At 44.0% G+C, this 19,206-nt stretch overlaps 1 protein-coding gene across 4 annotated transcripts in view; it reads left to right on the top strand.

Moving 5' to 3' along the window:
- DGUOK (deoxyguanosine kinase) overlaps positions 1-13,980 on the top strand; it is a 28,994-nt gene extending 15,014 nt beyond the window's left edge. For 2 of the 4 annotated variants that reach the window (XM_035001283.1, XM_035001284.1), the window contains 5 exons: positions 4,749-4,936; positions 8,134-8,281; positions 12,512-12,627; positions 13,210-13,309; positions 13,740-13,980. In XM_035001283.1, the coding sequence (XP_034857174.1) occupies positions 4,749-4,936; positions 8,134-8,281; positions 12,512-12,627; positions 13,210-13,309; positions 13,740-13,766 (579 nt within the window). In that variant the 3' untranslated portion in view covers positions 13,767-13,980. Of the gene's footprint in view, positions 1-706; positions 716-1,732; positions 1,770-4,748; positions 4,937-8,133; positions 8,282-12,511; positions 12,628-13,209; positions 13,310-13,739 lie in introns of those variants that run through there. The other 2 variants (XM_035001287.1, XM_035001286.1) reach the window with 2 other exon arrangements.
- The last annotated feature ends 5,226 nt before the right edge of the window (positions 13,981-19,206 follow it).

Raw genomic sequence — 19,206 nt, 5'->3', positions numbered from 1 at the left:
GTTTGTTTTTACACCTTCTTGAATCAATTTCGATAACCTTGTTTTCTTAGAAAATTGCCCTTCTATTGAGATTTTCAAATTTAATTGTATAAAAGTAGTACCTGTATTTTTTTAATAGTTTAATCCAGAATTACTGTGTTTTTTGTCTGATGTTGCTTGTTTGTGTTAATATTTGGGGAGGGATAGATTTGATAGATGATTGTTCTTTTTTAAAGACCCAGTTAATGGATTTTATTAATTCTGTGGGGACTTGCATTCTAATTCATTAATTTTGGCCTTTAAATTTATTCCTTTCTTTCTAAGATCCTCTGTATTTTTAAAGCTCTTTAGGTTGAATGATTAGTTTGTGTATTTTTCTTTTTTTCTTTCCTTAATAATAAAAGCATTTGCAACTGAAAGTTTTCTTCATGGAATAAGCTTTGGCCTTGTCTTTTAGAGTTTGACATACAAGATTTTAACTGAAATACCGAATTTGTAATTGTAGTTTTTGATTTATTCTTTGCCCTAGAATTATTTTTAAGGCATTTTACATTTTCTTTCTTTTTTTAAGATCTTATTTATTTATTTGACAGAGAGAGGGAACACAAGCAGGGGGAGTGGGAGAGGGAGAAGCAGGCTTCCCGCGGAGCAAGGAGCCCGATGCAGGGCTCCATCCCAGGACCCTGGGATCATGACCTGAGCCGAAGGCAGCCGCTTAACCCACTGAGCCACCCAGGTGCCCCAATTTTACATTTTCTGAGTAGATTTTGTGTGTGCATTATTTTTTTACTCTAATTTTATTTTGTTATGGTCAGACAACATGGCTTATACAATTTTAATTGGGGGAACTTACTGAGGTCTTCTTCATGGCTTACGTATGATTGATTTTTGTGTATGACCAATTTTGGTAAATGTGCCATGGACTTTTAAGAAGAATATATATTATCTCTAAGGTATGGAATTGGTGTGACATATATTACAAATTCTAAGATGCCATTGATCGTAAGACACATAATTTAATAATACTTCTAAGGAATAATAAAAATGTCTATTAAAGTTTAACTTAAACATTGTAAGATGTACATCAATTTCAGATATGTGAAAAATAATAATGACTTAATAACAATTAAAAATGAGTTCTCATTGGGGTCTACTTTTTATATTAAATTATGAGAAAAGTGTGTTAAAGTTTGTGCTTTTTGTCCATTTCTCCTTGTATTTTTAATCAGCTCTGCTCTTATATTTCTAAATTTCAGGGCTTTATTACTGCACGTAAAAAGGTTCACGACTCCTTTGTGTAGTCTTTATTGGTTTATTACTATAAAAAAACCCTCTTGTAGCATATAATGCTTTTTTTAAAATACAATTTTGCCCCATCTGCTTTCTTTTTATTTGCATCTATTTGGTGGATTTCACTGTCCCTTTGTCCTTAATTAATGCATGTCATTTTGTTTTAGGTATTTTTCTTACAGGATTTTTAGTTTTTACCCAGTGTTAGGGTTTGCCTTTCCTGGGAATTTTTCTCTTATTATAATTGTGTTTAACTTATTTCTATCAGCTTATTTTGTGCTTTCATCTCCCTTTTTTTTCCTTTTTTGCTATATTTAATATTTTCTTTCATTTTTCTCCCTTTCCTTATATGGTAAACTTACTATTTTTATCTAACGGGAAACATGTAAATTAAAAATGTACATGTTTAAACCTATCTTTCAATGTTAACGGAGCCTCTGTGAAAGAGAAAAAGAAGCCAAAACAGAATTCTACTACTTTTTTATTACCTTCTTTGCCAGGTATATTGAAATTATCTGAAATTTTGTAGATCCAGCATGTTTTTACATTGTGAAATTTCTTTTTTAACAATAGAAATGTGGCACTCAATTTCATAGCCACATAAATAATAGTTCCTTAGTTACACCCTTAGTTATACTTAACTCTGTTCTCCTGGTTGATCACTGACCACTGTTTTCTCATTTCCACATCTTACCGTTTCTTAATTTTTCAGTTGGTTGAAATATATTTTAGAGATTTTTTTTTCAGAAAGGGCATGTGGGTGGTGTAATTTGAGTGATTGCTTGTCTAAAAATGTCTTCCTTTTGCTCTGTAATATAAAAGGTAGTTTCTGTTGTAGAGAAGTATTATATGGTTCTGATCTTTTTTTTTTTAATAAGTAATTCATGTGATTTCCCTGCTGTTAGATTTTTGTTTTGTTTTTTTGAATTGTTGGTATTTTGGTAAGATAGGTCCAGTTTTGGGTTCTTGTGTGTGCATGTGTGTGTGTGTGTATGTGTTTATGAAAGCTGTATATATAAATATATATGAAATCTTTTCTGGTACTCTGAATTTTTCTGGTTGAAAGTCTCACATCAGAAATTTTCTTTAATTTTTTTCTTTTGTTTTAGCTTTGCTATCAGATCAATTCCTTCCTACTATAGCTTCTAGTTTTAAACTTTGCTCTTAAATACTTAGAGCTACTACATGGTTCTATTAGTGATTCTCAGTGATGATGAAATTTGATGAGAAGGAGACACACGCCTTATGAGTAATGGTCTTCCTCTGCTCATCTCTTTGCTGGGGGTGGCATTTCCCGTCTCTGTATTGGACTTTTGTCTCATGAGAAGGAACATCATTTCCTTAGGTAGCTTTGTCTGAACTACAGATACTGTGGAGTTGTGGATCATTTTAGCTCTTGTTTGGAAAGTTGTTTGTGATACAAAATTATATTAATTACTGTGAGGTGGAACACAAGTGACATTACACTTGATATATCTTTCCAGAGGAAAGAAAGGAAAGGCAAAAAACACTCTGGCATGATACTACAGTATACATTGCATCTCCTCCTTCTATCCTGTATGTCTTCATTTCTGTCCTAATTTTCTGGGTTGGTTTTTTTTTCCTCTTAGTTTAAGGAAAATTTCTTGAGCTGATGTTCTGTATGACATTCACTAATTAGGTTTACTGCAGTGTACAATCTGCTCGTTACTGTCTTCATAGGGTGCTTTGTTTTGGCAATTGCATTTTTTTTCTCCTTTAAGAATGTTCTTTTCATATTATTCCTGTTTTTATGACAGCCTGTTCTTATCGATGTGGCAGTCTCTTGAATCTCATTGAGATTTTTCTGTTTTCTTTTGTTTCTGGCAACAGCTCTGTCTCTTAAGGGGCTGCTTGTCCTGAGCAGATGCATTGGTTTTCTCCCTTTGAATTGCTGAATATTACTATATCCAGTCATTGTTCCTCTCTTTGCTTATATGTTTGAAGGGATGTTTGCATTTGTTCTGTAGCTGAGATGGGTTCTTGCAGAAATTGTGTAGGCCCTGAACAGAGTTTTGTTCCAGAACAGTTTCCCTTTGGTAGCCCAAAGGCCACTGATAGAATAGCTCCCACCCAGTCAACCTAGTACATCTGTACACAGCACCTCACTCCCTTCATGGGGCTTCCGTACAGTCTCGTAACTGTGCTGCACCCCAAGGGCTCTCTACTCTCTCTGGTGACACCATCAGAGACTCAAGTGGATTTAGATTGGTCCCCCTGCCTCTACTTCCAACTCTTAACCGGGGGTCATTTGTGAGACTGCTGTGTGTTTGTGGGTTGGAGAATTGGAAGGAGGGAAAACATCTTGTGATCCATTCTGCTCTACCTGCATTGCTCCCCGTGAAGTCTTTCAAAGGGCTGGGATCCTTCTTTGGAATCTGTGGTTGATACTTAGCCAAACTGGACCACTTGTGGTTGTCTAACCTAGTTCCCCCTCCGTCTTTCTCTCCACCCCATATGTGCTCTTAGTCCCCATTTCTATCTGTGGAAATTCTATGTATCATTTACTTCCCAGCTTGTCTTTGTATGGAGAAGCATTAGAATGAAGTTACAGGAAGCCAGGTTTGAGTCCCTGTTCTGCATTTACTCATCTTGAAACCTTGGACAAGTAAGTTACTTAACCTTTATGAGTGGATTTGCCCCTCAGGAAAATGAGCATGCAATAGTGCCCTCTTCATGAAGCTGTTTTGAAGATTAAATGACATAACAGCACAGTGAACACTGAAAATAAAACCCCTTACAGCGTCGAGCCTATGTAGCGCCTCATCCGTGTAGGCCTTCAGTTAATGGAGAGTGAATGGATTCACTTTTGTGCTGAGTCAGTGGCAGAGCCCAGGAAAGAGTCCAGGGCTTCTGAGTATCTCACACATGTTCCCACCTGCACACGCTGAGTAAGTGGGTCTTCAAATACATTTCATAAAGTCTCCAGAATGGAGGAGGAAGGTTTTGTTTGTTTGTTTTCATCCCTTCTTTGAGAGAGAGAATTCTATTTGGTTGGTTAGTTGGATTTTCAAATAATCCGTTGCTTTCTTGTCTGGGTTGAAGTTTTGTAAAGAAATAGCCACAGATGAAAGTTCAAAAGAGAGGCAACATAGTGTTAAAATGGGAAGATTTGATTCCAAGTAGTCTTAGATGGTTGTTGGTTAACTGCTCATCAGACAGACTCCACAAACCAGTCAGTGAATGTGCTGATTGTATGTGTGGTTCTTCCTCTGCTCTTCTCTGGTGTGTTGAAGGTGGCGTGTCCTCTCCCTCTCAAATTCTCATTTTATCAGGTAGGAAAATCTCTTCCTTGATTATATAGCTTTGACTAAACTGGGGAATATGATTATATCTCTTTAGTAGAAGGAAACTTTTGTAATTGCTTCCCTCATTGATTATTAAACCATGGTGTTGGGGAGTAAACACCATGGGGTAAATATACCTTCTTGGAAATGCTCCTCTTTGTAATTTCCCTGTAGGCCTTCACTGCCCAAAGTCTTGGAAACTTGCTGGATATGATGTACCAGGAACCAGCACGATGGTCCTACACATTCCAGACATTATCTTTTATGAGCCGCCTGAAAGTACAGCTGGAGCCCTTCCCTGAGAAACTGTTACAGGCCGAGAACGCAGTACAGATCTTTGAGAGGTCCGTGTACAGTGACAGGTAAGACCCTGAGCCCTTCACTGGCCACAAGCCCCATGCTCAGTGCTGCATGTTTTCCCTTCTTGCCCCGCTGTGGTTATTTTATTTTATTTTTTTTTAAGATTTTTATTTGAGAGAGAGCGTGAGAGTGGGGGAGGGTCAGAGGGAGAAGCAGACTCCCCGCTGAGCAGGGAGCCGGAAGCGGGACTTGATCCCGGGACTCCAGGATCGTGACCTGAGCCGAAGGCAGTTGCTTAACCAACTGAGCCACCCAGGTGCCCTCAGCTGTGGTTATTGATAATTGTACTTTTTCATCATCTATTTACTTCTGAAGATGCTAAGCTGGTTACCCATTTACTTTCAAGTTAGACAACCTAGTTCTACTTCTTAGTGTTCCCATAAAACCTCCTGGAGGGAAAAAAGAAGGGTACACTTGTGTCATGTGATTTTTTTTAACATTATCTCAAAACCATGCAAGATACATAGAACAAATCCTATAGGCTACATATTCCTTCTCTACCCCAAGAGACAGTTTACTCTTTATAAAAGCTAAATATGTGAATTACAAGTGGTTGAGCTGTAGATTTTGGTTCTTTTACAGTTGTTGGGTATACTACTGCATATTTTTCTCTCCGCTTTCCCTGGCCATGCCTCCTGGACTAGGAAGATGAATTACATATGACTGTCCTGGTTACTTGGAAATATAATCACCATGGGTTTTTTGATTTCCATCCCTTTAGTGAATTAGGCATGTGAGAGACCCCTCAGAAAAAGAAACACTTTGTTTAGAAGCTACAAGATCTTAACATTTTCTTGTAAAGGAAGATATGAGAATTGATTTTGCTATAGGCAGCTACACATTCTAGATGTTTTCTTCAGAGGGGGCATTTTAGAGATAGAAAGGATAATTCATTATACATTCTAATCGTGATGATAATTTAGACCCTTTCCCTTCTTTTTTTTTTTTTTTTTTTTTAAGATTTTATTTATTTATTTGACAGAGAGAGACACAGTGAGGGAGGGAACACAAGCAGGGGGAGTGGGAGAGGGAGAAGCAGGCTTCCTGCTGAGCAGGGAGCCCGATGCGGGACTCGATCCCGGGACTCCAGGATCATGACCTGAGCCGAAGGCAGTCGCTTAACCAACTGAGCCACCCAGGCGCCCCAAGACCCTTTCCCTTCTTTAAAACATTCATTCATTCATTCCTTTGTTCAGCACAGATTTGTTAAATCCCCATATGTTCAGGTACCGGGCTAGACCCTGGGGCTGCAGCAGTGAGGAAGGCAGACCCAGTTCCTGCTTTCAGGTCAACCCTAGTGTAACGGGGACTATGAGACCGCACACGTGCTCATATGTGCGTGATGTGTGTCCCAAAGGAGGAACACAAGTTGTTTGGGAGAGTGGATGACTAGGAGGAAGAAATCTAAATCTTTTCTGGTGGAGTTAAAAGCAACAATAGTATGTGGTTTTAGAACAGGAGCCCTGATGCCTGGGTCCGTAAGCTCATTCTCCGCGGCACCAGCACGCAGTCTGTGGTTGTTCCCTCCCCATAGTCCTCTGCACCCCAGCTTTCTCCCACCCCGTCACCACCAGCTGTGGGGAAATAAGTGCTCATCCTCAAGAAAGGGGAGGGCCCCTCTTAAAGGGCTTCTTAACCGATCCGTCATTTTTCTTTATAAGATTTTAATTTCTTTTTTTTTTTTAAGATTTTATTTATTTATTTGACAGAGAGAGACACAGCGAGAGAGGGAACACAGCAGGGGGAGTGGGAGAGGGAGAAGCAGGCTTTCCGCTGAGCAGAGAGCCCGATGCGGGGCTCGATCCCAGGACCCTGGGATCATGACCTGAGCTGAAGGCAAACGCTTAACAACTGAGCCACCCAGGCGCCCCAACATTTTAATTTCTAAGTTGCCTGTGAAGAAGCTGAAAATATTTTTCAGAAATTGAGTTACAAAAGTCATCTTTCCATGTTGCCTTCAGCTAGACGATAGCTAACCCATTCCAGACTGAGAAAGTTGACTTCGGGAGCTCCTAGATTAATTTCTTCACAGCCTAGCAAAGAAGTAGGTATAGTAACAAAGATGTCTTGAATACTTTGCACCAGTCACTCTTCCAAGCACCTTGACTACATACAGTCCTCACAACAATGCTATGAGTCCAGTTCTACTGTTACCTCTTTGTACAGAGGAGGAAATGGGCTGAGGGAGTTTGATGACTTGCCCATGGCAACACAGTTTGTGAATTTGGGGGCCAGGCTCACACTCAGGAATGTGACGCTGCCACCGTTCTCTTAATCGCAACACTTGCAGCCTTGTGGTGTATACTTCCCTGGGCCATTTGTACACAAGGATTCTGAATTTCATTTTCCCAGAAGTGGCCAGTTGCTAAGCGTTGCCTTAGAAACTGGAGTTCATTGTTTAGGATGTAAATTGTGTTTTGTATCAAGATGCCTTAGGTTTCAAAGCAGAATTGACCCTTCTGAAGCAATGGGTTCTTGTTAGCTCTGATTTCCTATTTACCAGATGCTCCTTTAGTTGTGGAAGTAAGCAAGGGGCGAGCTTGTTTGATTTTTAGATTGAGCTTTCTTGCACCTGGATTAGCAGCTCAGCAGCAGAGGAAGCAAGTGAGTAAGGGCTCCTGTGCGCTTTGGGGGAGGGTCTGCTTTCTTGGTAACGCTGCATTAAATAAGAAAGGCATTCCCTGCTCTGTAGGTGACACCACTTCAGTACATTTCCTTCTCCACTTATTGACCACACGAGAGGATGGATCAGCAGCCTGGAGACTGGGAAGCCCTCATAAGCCCGAGATGGTTTTTTTGGCTTAGGGGCTGGCTGCAATAATAAATAAATCTCAGAATTGTGAGTTTGCATACCCTGAATGCTATCTGTTCTCACTGGCCTCCAGCAGGGAGAATCGCTGGGGACCGAAGATCGTCTTTTCCACTGCCCCTGTTCTTCCAGTAGATTAATCCAGTTGGAGAGCTGTGATTTTGGCTTCTAGAGTCGACATGCTATTTCCCATCTTACTGTTGAACAAGGAAGGAGATACAGGTTAAGAATTCAGATTTCTTAAAGATTGATGAGGAGCTAGAAGGGTTAAGCGGCTTGAACAGACATGGAACAAGTTGGTTATTGATTTTTCTGCTTCTTTCCCTTTTGCTTTTCATTCCATTTCCCATTCTGATCCCCTCCCCCAATCCCACCTATATTTCCAACCAGGTATATCTTTGCGAAGAATCTTTTTGAAAATGGTTCCCTCAATAACATCGAATGGCATATCTATCAAGACTGGCATTCTTTTCTCCTGCAGGAGTTTGCCAGCCAGCTCAGATTACATGGCTTCATCTACCTCCAGGCTACTCCCCAGGTAATGCGGAACATCAAGCCTTAATCTTCAGGGCTGTCTGAAACCTAAGAGGTGATGTTCTCCAACACCCGATTTTCTGGTTGAAGAAAGGAGATGGCGGGTATTATGTGGAACATGGAGAGCAGTGTGGGTCACACCCTCCCCTTCTGGCATCGAGCACCCTGTTTCCCACAGGCTTTCTGTGGCAGAGGGCTAAAGCGGATGACTGATAGAAAGGGTCCCTCTCGATGGAACAACAACATAGAGAAAATCGGGCATTGTCTTTTTCAGCCAGGGTTTGCAGATTGGCTCCTCTGGCCAGGTTACCTGTAGCCAACTGCTTCGGCTTTCCCTTTCCTCCAGCTGGGTCCTCAGAGTCTGATGGTCTTGATGGTTTCCTGAATAGGATGCCGGGAGGAAGTGGAGAGTTTCCTTACCTCACCCTGATACTAGCATAATTTACAGCTAGCTGTCTTTTGAGCCTTAAGGGTACCACTGGTAAGTCAGGATGGACTACAGAAGTTACATTCCTTGACTTTCTGGCTTGGACCCTGGAGCCAGCCTCATACAGAATAGGGTGATGTCACAGAAGAAGTCTCTGCCTGGCAGTGACCGTGGACAGCCCCTAGCAGCCTTTCCCATGGAAGGGTCCTTGCTGTCAAATCCAGTGGCTCAGGCTAGTGGTCTCTAAGGGCTCTTCTGGAGTGGGATTCTGAGTCAAGGCTGGAGGTATTTTTTGAGAGGTGTGTTGCTCCTGGCTTTTGATTCCTATGTAATGGGTGGTCACGTGTCAGGTATACTGCATAATCTTAGGAGGAAAGCTCCCTTCTGATGGGAGGCCACACTTTTTAGAGACAGGCCTGAGCCTTGTGGATGGAGCAGGCCTGAGAGCAGCCCAAGCAGGGCCAAAAGATAGTGGGGAGCCCAACACATGGGCTTGTAGTAGCTGGAGAGAAGAAGGCCGGCAAAAAAGTCTTCCTCACTTTTTTGTGCACTTGGAATGACTGTGAGAAGGGGACAGTGATGATGACAACAGTGGTGGCGATTATGACGATGAGGAGGATGTGACTGATGTGTCTTCACGGAGAGACTAGCCGAGGTCTTTCAGCTGGGGTAGAATGAGGGGGTTTGAAGGGCTCTTGCAACTTAATGGTAGAAAAAGCAAAAAAGCTTTAAGACTGGATGGGGATTTTGATGCTCTTTCGACGGTTTTAGAGCCAGAGACCCAGGAATGCTGATATCCTTCCCCAGAGTCACCCCTGACCCCTTCTGGGAGATTCAGAGGTAACGATATCCAAGGGAAGAGCAGAACAGAAGTGAACCACATCTCTGTGTGAAAAGCCATGCACTTGCCCCCATATTCTAATACAGAGCCCTGGGAAATACTGAGTTTAGAGCTTGTGAGATGGACCTAAGGAGGGCATTTTGCTCCTTTCTACCTGCTCTTCCCTAAGTTCTAAAAAGCAAGCAAACCAACATAAAAAAAATGAGTCAAAAGAGAGATGTCTGGGCCTCAGTGTCCCCACCCAACCCCATGGAATCAGGAAGACTGCACAGCCAGCCAGGCCTTGCCGGGAACTGTTGGCGGCATGGGGTTTGGGCTTGGGAAGCACAGTGGCCAGACCCACCAGCAGAGTCGCAGTCCAGTTGCCGTCCCAGCAGCCACTCCTCCTGGGCTGGTTGGTGAAGGGGGCAGGTCAGCAGGAGGGTCCCCCCTTATTCATAGCCCCACTGTCTTTCTTAGTCACACTCAGGTGTGTCCTCCCCATGACGACTGATCACAGCACACACAGGACTAGAGCACTGCTTGCACAGGACTTGTTAAAGAATTTGTTGTAACCCTACCAATAAAACAAGAATTTTGCCAAATGCTCAAAATGGGAGCTTACCTATTAATCCTGCTCCTTGGAATTTACTCCATAGATATGCTCCCACACGGGCAGAGTGGCTCCTATGCAAGCCAGCACTGTTTGTAATAGCAGCTCATTGGAAACGCCCCAGGCGGTCACCATTGGGCCAGTTGGGTGTATCATGCTCTGTCCATACACTGGAAAACTCTGACACCGTAAACTTGGGAAAGCACTATACTAACGGAACAGTCTCTAAGGCATTATTAAGTGAAGAAAAGCTGGCACAGTGTGTGTGGTGGGACACCTTTTACAAGTGTGGTGTTTTTTTAAAAGGTGGGGTGAGGTGTATATGCATGAAATACTTCTGAAGGCACGCAAAGAGTTCCAAGCGGTGGCGGGTGGCACGGAGGACTGCACTGCCAGAAGCCGGGGCTGGAGGGCCGTGTGCTGGGGGGGGGCGGGGGCAAACAACGGGAAAGGTTTTGAAGCCCTCAGCAGTGAAGGTGGGGTGTGGGGGTAGAAAGAGAGGGAAGAGAAAGCAGGTTCATGGTGAGGGAAAGTAGAAAAGGAAAAGATGAAAGCAGGAGGCAAAGGTGAATGGAGCTGGGGGACGAGGTCAGAACTGCAAGCCACGAATGAAGGCGGGCAACAGACACTTACTGACCACGGGCTCTGCCGGCCTAGTGCTCAGCCCCGAACAAGACAAGACTGTGGCCCCCAGCCGCCGTGCCCCCTGTGCACACCTCCCTCTGTCCCCTGCTACAGTGGAAATGCCACCGGTGGCCTGTGTTTCCCCGGGGCCTACCGAGGTGCTGGGGAGCTGGTACCAGAGATAAAGGGGGAGCTCCTGCCTCCGCCGGGGAACGCCTCTCTGACCGCTGGGACCCAGTGGCTCCCTCCCTTATCTGGACTGCTGCCCTAAAGGTCCAGACCTCACAGTTTAGCACTTGATGCACTGTTTCGCATATTGTTTTATTTATTATCTAACTAAATTGTAAAGTCCCAAGGATAAGGACTTGATCTAAGTTTGGGATGATAAATGATTAGGGGAGAAGATTAGTGAGGAGTTAAGTGCTAAAAGTATTAACCTGTTAGATCTGTCTCCGTTAATCAATCTGAAAAGTTGGACATAAGCTCATAAATGAAATTTGTTTACATGATTTTGTCTCCTTAGAGGAAAGGTGGGATGCACAGCACAGACTCTGCATCTTCGGGAATATTGTGTGCTTCATTTGGGCCTAAAGTTTACATTGGGAATAAAGTTAAGTGTTTGAAAGAGGGTAGTCCTAGATCAGTGGATTAATCTACCTGTTCTTCCCAGGACAGATGATATTGAATGATGAAATGTTTGCCAGTTAGAGAGAGGAAGGGAAGCAGTCAGGCAAAACAAACATTGGGAGCAGAAGTCTCAAGGCGGGAAAGAGGTCGGCCTGTCCCACGGGTCCAATCTGGCTGCCGCCCTGAGTCCAGGCAGGTGCTAAGGAAGTTGAGGGTGGAGGGGTAGGAGAGGTGGCCAGAATCCGGGACAGCCTTGTGTGGCAGGTAAAGGAGAAGATGACGTTCTCTGAGCCAGTGTGCTTCAGACTTTTGTACCAGGTGAAGGCAGAATGGAATGATGCCCTCTTTGGAAAGGGGGAGGGAAGGAGAGTTAGTCTTAAGCCTCGCTTTTTTTACTTCTTGGTTTTATCTTTGATCTATGTAGGGTTTGCCTTCTGCTCCAGAGTCAGTGAGTGACAGGCTATGAAAGACATGTTTCAGATTACTTACCATTTTGTAAATGTGATAATTCCTTGAACCTGGGGCTTTATGGCTACAGGCAGTAGGGAGCCTGGGAGGTGTTTGCAGCGAGGAGAGTGCTGCGGTTCTCTTGGATCGCTGTGGAAGGGCGGGTGGAAGGGTGGGTGGAAGGGTGGGTGGAGGCGGCTCACTGGGAGGGGAGAGCTGCTGTGGCCAGGAACTTGACACACCTTAACCTTGGTGAGTCCTCTCAGCTTCCCGCAGGGGGAGTGGAGGGGAGGAATGGGAAGCCCATAAAGATTGCACCACTAGTACATGGTGAAGACAGGAAGTGAATCGTGGGTTTTTTTAAGGCCTGTGCTAATCCCATGCACTCACCGCCTCCAGAAAGAGAGCCAGAGGTTCTTGCCATGGTTTAGGTGAGAGATGATGAGGACCTGAGGAAGGCAGAGGTGAGAGAGATTAAAAGCAGGGTAATTACAGCTTCCCAGGGTGGATGAAGTTTGCAGTTAACCTGTGATTGAATAAGGAAACAAGACCGGAGAAGTAAGGTCGTGGCTTATCATTCCCAGATGTCACGAGTGGGTCCCCGAGCCCCCGAGGACCACATCGTCACAGCCAGGATAACACATGAGCTCAGTGTGGCCTGGGGATTGTCTTTTAGGTTTGTTTGAAGAGACTCCACCAGAGGGCCAGGGAAGAGGAGAAAGGAGTTGAGCTGGAGTATCTCAAACAGCTTCACGGTCAGCACGAAGCCTGGCTTGTTCACAAGACAACCGAGTAAGTGGAGAAGCCAGTACCACACAGACACCTGCCTCCCTACAGCCAGGTGCTCAGACACCAGCTCAACAGGCAGCCCCATAAGAAGGTTCAGATGTACAAAGTGGTTAGAAATGCAACTGAGAAACTCAATATGAGATACAATGTGTATATTCTAAGAGGCATTTTATTAGGTTCTGTTTCTCCAGCTTTTTTGTTTCCCTAGATTGAACATTGTGATTGATGATGGTGATAGAGTTGACCCAGGGTGAAGGGCTGAAAATTTTTAGAGAAATTGTCCATTTTACTAAGTTGACAGTCCTGATTTTGGCCTTTCCTCCCTTTGGGCTTGGTATGTAGTCCACTTAAAATGTTTGGGGCTCTGACCTTCAGTATCCATCTCAAGGCTAAAGAGAAATTTCAGCCTTCCTCTTTGCAGCCAACTTTATTAAGTTCTTTTTTTTTTTAAACTGTAATTTACATGCAATTTCATTGAGAAGCCATGTGACTTTAGATCTGCTCTATGGATTATTAAGATGTCGTGAGTATGTGAAGGTTGATTCGGCTTTTTTTCTGTCCCCTAAACTTTCATGCTTCTTGCAGGCTCCATTTTGAGGCTCTGCTGAACATTCCAGTACTGGTATTGGATGTCAATGAAGATTTTTCTGAGGAAGTAGCCAAACAAGAAGAACTCATGAAAAAGGTGGAGGAGGAGGACCTTAACCCCTGCTTCTAGTGATTTTCCTTTTTGCACTTTTATCTTTGCCTCAGACTTCAATGTAATGGGTCTTGTGCTTTGTGCTTCAAATTGCATTTCACACTCCAAAGCCTGCGGGACCTTGTGCACGTTACAAATATCCCTATTCTCTAAAGCATTTTGGGCTAATAATTGTTAAATAATTGACTTCCCAGCCAACTTCTCCTCAAAGGTATTTTTGAACTGGGGAAATGCAATTTCTGGGTTCTCTTCCCAGCTCAGCCACTTCCATAATGTGACCCTGCGCAGGTCCCATTTCCTCCCGATTTTTCCTAATTCATAACACCTGGGCGTGGTTGCATACCAGTGTGGGTGGACTATTAGAGAGCGTGCGGAAAATGTGAAATTTAACTTCTGGTTTTTCTCTTTCCCACAGGTAAACACCTTTGTAAAGAATCTGTAGCCAGTACTGGCTGTTCTTGCCGTGATCTGGGCTCTCTGACTTTCCAAAGCTGGAAAAATCCTGAGTCATGCACCTTGCCATCTTCTTTTACCCCTGGAGTCCTCTCGACACTCAGGTCCATGGTTTGTGTTAGCCTTCGACTTCGCAATTATTGTCTTTTATATCTCAAGGACTTCTAAAATAAAGTGGAAGTTTTGCTTCCTTTGCTAATCCAGTTGTCGATTTATCTCTTGGTCCTTGCTCTGAATTCCGCTCTAGACGAGCCATTTTCACTTGAGGACAGCCATAGCTTTTCTTCTTGACTCCTTCGCCACCCAGACTTCCTGTGTGCTCACTTGTTCCCTCTGACATGCCCGGGCAGGAATTGTCCTCAGGATTCCCAACCAAGCCCTGCCCTGGGCACGAAAGGGAAGTACAGTGGCTCAGGAGAGGGTGGACACTCGGTGCGAGCCCCCAGAGCTACGGAATGGAACCTGAACTCTAGGATGTTCTTTCTCTCTTCCCATCCAGCACTCTTGCTAGGGGGCATGGGGTGCTCAGACCTTTGTGCTAGAGCTGAAGAACCTGGACCAAAGGGAGAAACCGAATCAGGAGCCCCATAGTCCAGCATCTCGTGTTTAGGGTTCGGTCATCCTGGCACTCTGGCCTGCCCTAAATACTGTACCCAGTGAGTGTCAGGTGATCTCAATGGAGTGACTGCTGGAAAGACAATTTTTCATGCTGCACTTCAGGCTCCGAGGACAATTCATTGTTACGAGAGAAAAATGCATGGCTCTGTAGAATTGAAGTGCTCCATTGCAAGAAGCCTGCAGGTCCATGATTCCCCAGGAGCGGGATTCCTGCACTGAGCCCTTGACAGTTGTTCAAGCACACAGGAAAATGAATCAGCTTGGGTGTCAGTGTCCCCGAAGACAGGAACCTGTGTCTTTCTTTATGTTTGGGAAAACAAGTGTGAGATTAGCTTCTGACAAATGCATGCCATTGTGAAGTAGAAGCACGGCATTTCTTTACTACTTAAATTTTTAACAGCTTTATTGAGATATAATTCATGTACCATACAATTCACCTAAGTAAAGCGTACAGTTCAGTGGTTTTTAGTATAGTCCATAGAGTTGTGCAACCATGACCACAATCAGTTCCAGAATGTCTTCAGCACCCCAAGAAAAATTGCCACCCAGCTAGCAGTCGCTCCCCGTCCCCTGTCACCCGCCTTCTCCCACCCCCAGTCCAGCTCGAGGCAGCCACCAATCGATTTTCTGTCTCTAGATTTGCTTCTTCTGGATATTTTATATAAATGGAATCACATAAGATGTGGCCTCTTATGAATGATTTCTTTCACTTTCAAGGGTTTCAAGGTTCAGCCATGTTGTACCATGCATCAGTACATCATTCTTTCTTATGACTAATATTTCATTGTATGGATATACCACATTTTGTTCATCCATTCACCTACTAATAGACATGTGGATTCTACTTTTTGGCTGTTATGAATAATGCTATGAAAATTCATATAAAGTTTTTAGATTTTGATTTTTCTTGGGTATATACCAAGGAATGGAATTACTGGGTCAAATGGTAACTCCATGTTTAACTTTTGGAGGAACTGCTAAACTTTTCCAAAGTGACTGCACCATTTTACATTCTCTGGAGCAATATATGAGGGCTCCCGTCTCCCCAGGTCTTTGCCAACACTTGCTCTCATTTTGATTATAGCCATCCTAGTATCCTGTCATGTTTTGATTTACATTCCCTGATGGCTAATGATGTTGAGCATCTTTTCATGTTCTCACTGGTCATTTGTATTTCTTCTTTGGAAAAAACCTCTTCAAATCCTTTGTCCTTTTTTTCAGTTAGGTTCTTTGGCTTTTTACTGTTGAGTTGTAAGAGACTCTAGATATTCTGGATACAAGTTTTCAGCAGAGACATGATTTGTAAATATTTTCTCCCATTCCGTGGGGTGTATTTTGATAATGTGCTTTGAAGCACAAAAGTTTGTAATTTTGACGAGGTCTAGTTTAGTCACTTGTGCTTTTGGTGTCATGTCTAGGAAAGTTTTGAACAACCCAAGGTGACAAACATTTGTTCCTGTGTTTTCTTCTAAGAGTTGTATAGTTTTGGCTCTTAACATTAGGTCTGTGATTGATCTTGAGTTAATTTGGGTGTGTGGTGTAAGGAAGGGTTCAGTTTCATTCTTTTGCATGTGCATATCCAGTTGTCCCACCGTTAGTTGGAAAGAATATTCTCTTCTCCCACTGAATTATCTTGTTACTCTTGCCGAAAATCTGACCCACTTGTTCTTGCGTCTGTTGGCCGCTTCAAGCTTCGGACAAGACCACGGATGAACATAAGATGTTAGGTACGTTTTAGAAACTCGGTGGTTTTGGTTCTTCAGCTTTGAGGGGCCCAAATGTTTAATTCCCATTTTCCAGGAACCACTAATGTAGAAATCACCTGTAGACCCAGGATAAGAGCACGAGGCCCCCACGCTTCACTCAGTTAATCAGTCGTCAAACACTTGTATCTGCTGTCTGCTGGAGACCGAGGAGATAACAGTGAGCACGACAGAAGGCAGACCTTGTCCTTACCCTACAGAATTCATCATCTAATGGCGAACGTGAAAGACACTGAACAAGTAATTTCAGGTGTGGTGAGTGGTCCAAAAGGAGAAGTACAGGTGTTGGGGGGGGCCTAGGACAGAAGGAACTAACATAACCTGGGACAGCCCCCCTAAGAAAGTGACAGTTGATCTGAATTCTGAGGAATGAATGGGGCAGGGCATTCAGGCGGAGGGAAAAAGTCACATGCCAAGGCCTTCGTGTGAGAATGAGGCATTAGGCCCAGGTTGTCAAAACCAGATGAGTCTGGCGGTTTATCACTTAGGAATACACTGCTATCCTTCACACTCTCCACTTAGCCTGAAAACCCGGAAATCCAGTGTTTCTTTCCCTGTGTACACTTAGCCCTTTAGAAAGTGAATGTTCTGTAAGATAGTGCCATCAACAGTCTCACTGGGTGAAATAATTTGCCATTTTCCAGATTGGTGGCTGAGAAAGTGGTTTAGTGATGAGCTGTAGTTCTGGACCTTAAGCATCCGAGGAGGGGTGGGTCTGGGAGGGGTGTTTAAACACAGAGACCAGGGCGCCTGGGTGGCTCAGTCGTTAAAAGTCTGCCTTCAGCTCAGGTCATGATCCCGGGGTCCTGGGATCGAGCCCCGCATCGGGCTCCCTGCTCCGCGGGAAGCCTGCTTCTCCCTCTCCCACTCCCCCTGCTTGTGTTCCCTCTCTCGCTGTGTCTCTCTCTGTCAAATAAATAAAAAATAAACACGGAGACCAGCTCTGCACGGTCAGGCCGGTCTGGTGGCTGTCCCCCTCCTCTTTTAGGCTGTCCTCCAATGTCGCAGAACTTGGATTAATGCTAAAAATAGCTAAATTTCATTCTCGTTTATGATGTGGTAAAACCAGCTCTTCTGGAACCAGAATATTACCTTGATGGGTTTATAATGTGAATTGAGATTGTGAAAGTTCTCAAACTCTCAGGCTTTCAACACGAAGGGAGAAGGTGATAGTTCAGATAGAAAAGGCTCTTTGTTAGGGGCGCCTGGGTGGCTCAGTCAGTTAAGTGACTGCCTTCAGCTCAGGTCATGATCCCAGAGTCCTGGGATCGAGCCCCGCATTGGGCTCCCTGCTCGGCGGGAAGCCTGCTTCTCCCTCTCCCACTCCCCCTGCTGTGTTCTCTCTCTTGCTGTCTCTCTCTCTGTGTCAAATAAATGAATAAAATCTTTAAAAAAAAAAAAAAGGCTCTTTGTTGAATGCAGACACTGAAGCAAGGGAAGAACAGGCACTTCAAACTGCAAAACTACTCAACCTTCAGCTGTCACTTTAAGGAGTGGGCAGCTTACATCTGGACCACTTTCTCCTTTGTTGGTCTCTTCTGACTGTTCCATTATGTGGTGTCTCCCTTGGTTCATTTCTGTCTTTACCCACTGTTCTGAGTGATCTCTTACTCATTTTTTTTTTTGCTGCCATATCAAGTTGCCACAATGTGGCTTAAAGTAGCACAAATTTAACTTCTAGTTCTATAGGTCAGAACGCTGCATGAATCTCATGAGCTAGAATCAGATTATCAGCAGGGCTGCAGTCCTTTCTGGAGGTTCTGGAGGAGAACCTGTTTCCTTGCCTTTCTTCTCGAGGCTGCCCACGTTCCTTGGCTTGTGGCCCCTTTCTTCCATCTTCAAGATCAGCAAAGCCTCTGACCCTTCTTCTGTGGTCACAGTTTTCTCTGACCACAGCCAGGAAAGGTTCTCTGCTTTTAAGGACATGTGATTATACTGGGGCAGAATACTCTCTCCATCTCAGGATCTTTTTTTTTTTTTTTTTTAAAGATTTATTTATTTATTTGAGAGAATGAGAATGAGAGAGAGAGAGAGTACATGAGAGGGGGGAGGGTTAGAGGGAGAAACAGGCTCCCCGCTGAGCAGGGAGCCCGATGCGGGACTCGATCCAGGGACTCCAAGATCATGACCTGAGCCGAAGGCAGTCGCCCAACCAACTGAGCCACCCAGGCGCCCCTTCCATCTCAGGATCTTTAGCCTTAATACATCTGCGAAGATAACATATTTACAGGTGTCGGGGATCAGGATGTGGATGTCTTTGGAGGGCTATTATTCACACTTGCAGAGATCTCAATGTCATGGCTCCTACTATTATCATGGGGTAAAGACTTCTGAAGCACTTGGAAACATGGAAAATGTGAGTCATTTGTAATAGCGGAGGGAATAGTAAGTACAAGGAACCCCTGTAACCCTATTACCCATACGCTGGCCCAATCAGCCTAAGATCACCAGGAACAAACCTGTAGTTTGACAAAATCCGATTCACTAATTCATTACGATGAAGGAGACCACACCAGAGGAACTAGGGGTGTCTGACCAAACAGGAAAAGCGAGAACTACAGGATTTGGGGGAAGGATAGAGTTTAGGTCAAAATATAAATGAAGCAGTGCTTTGATAGGCTCAAAGCAAAGCAGGTCTGTGTATACAGGAGTCAACACAAGTCTGAACTGCACAGTAGACCCAGGTTCATTTCCGGCAGAAATACAAAGTTAAGGTAAATGTGGAGTGTTGTGTTCAGAAGCCCCTTATCTGAAGCTCTGAACCGGAATTGCAAATCAAGACCGCTTCTCTGTGTCAAAGTGACTTAGATCCTCCTGGCAACAGAGGGGGTTGGTTTCATTTTTACTGATAAAACTTCAAACAGCGAAGTTTCTGATGGTCCATCATTTTAGAGAACAAGGTTTCTCAGTGAGTCAGAAAGCAGTAGTTTCGCAAAGAAGGGGATGGTTATGACACTAGCCCTTGGGAGGAGTATTGTTCCGCGGTAACTTTGTAGCTGGCCTTACCTAGGGTCTGCCCTCCCAGCTTTGGTTTTCCTAGTCTGAGCT

This window comes from Mirounga leonina, unplaced genomic scaffold (assembly GCF_011800145.1).
Source record: "Mirounga leonina isolate KUSES-001 unplaced genomic scaffold, KU_Mleo_1.0 Mir_125, whole genome shotgun sequence".
Taxonomy (NCBI): Eukaryota; Metazoa; Chordata; class Mammalia; order Carnivora; family Phocidae; genus Mirounga; species Mirounga leonina.
Note: the sequence above shows the minus strand (reverse complement) of the source record. Positions and strands in the feature narration are given on the sequence as shown.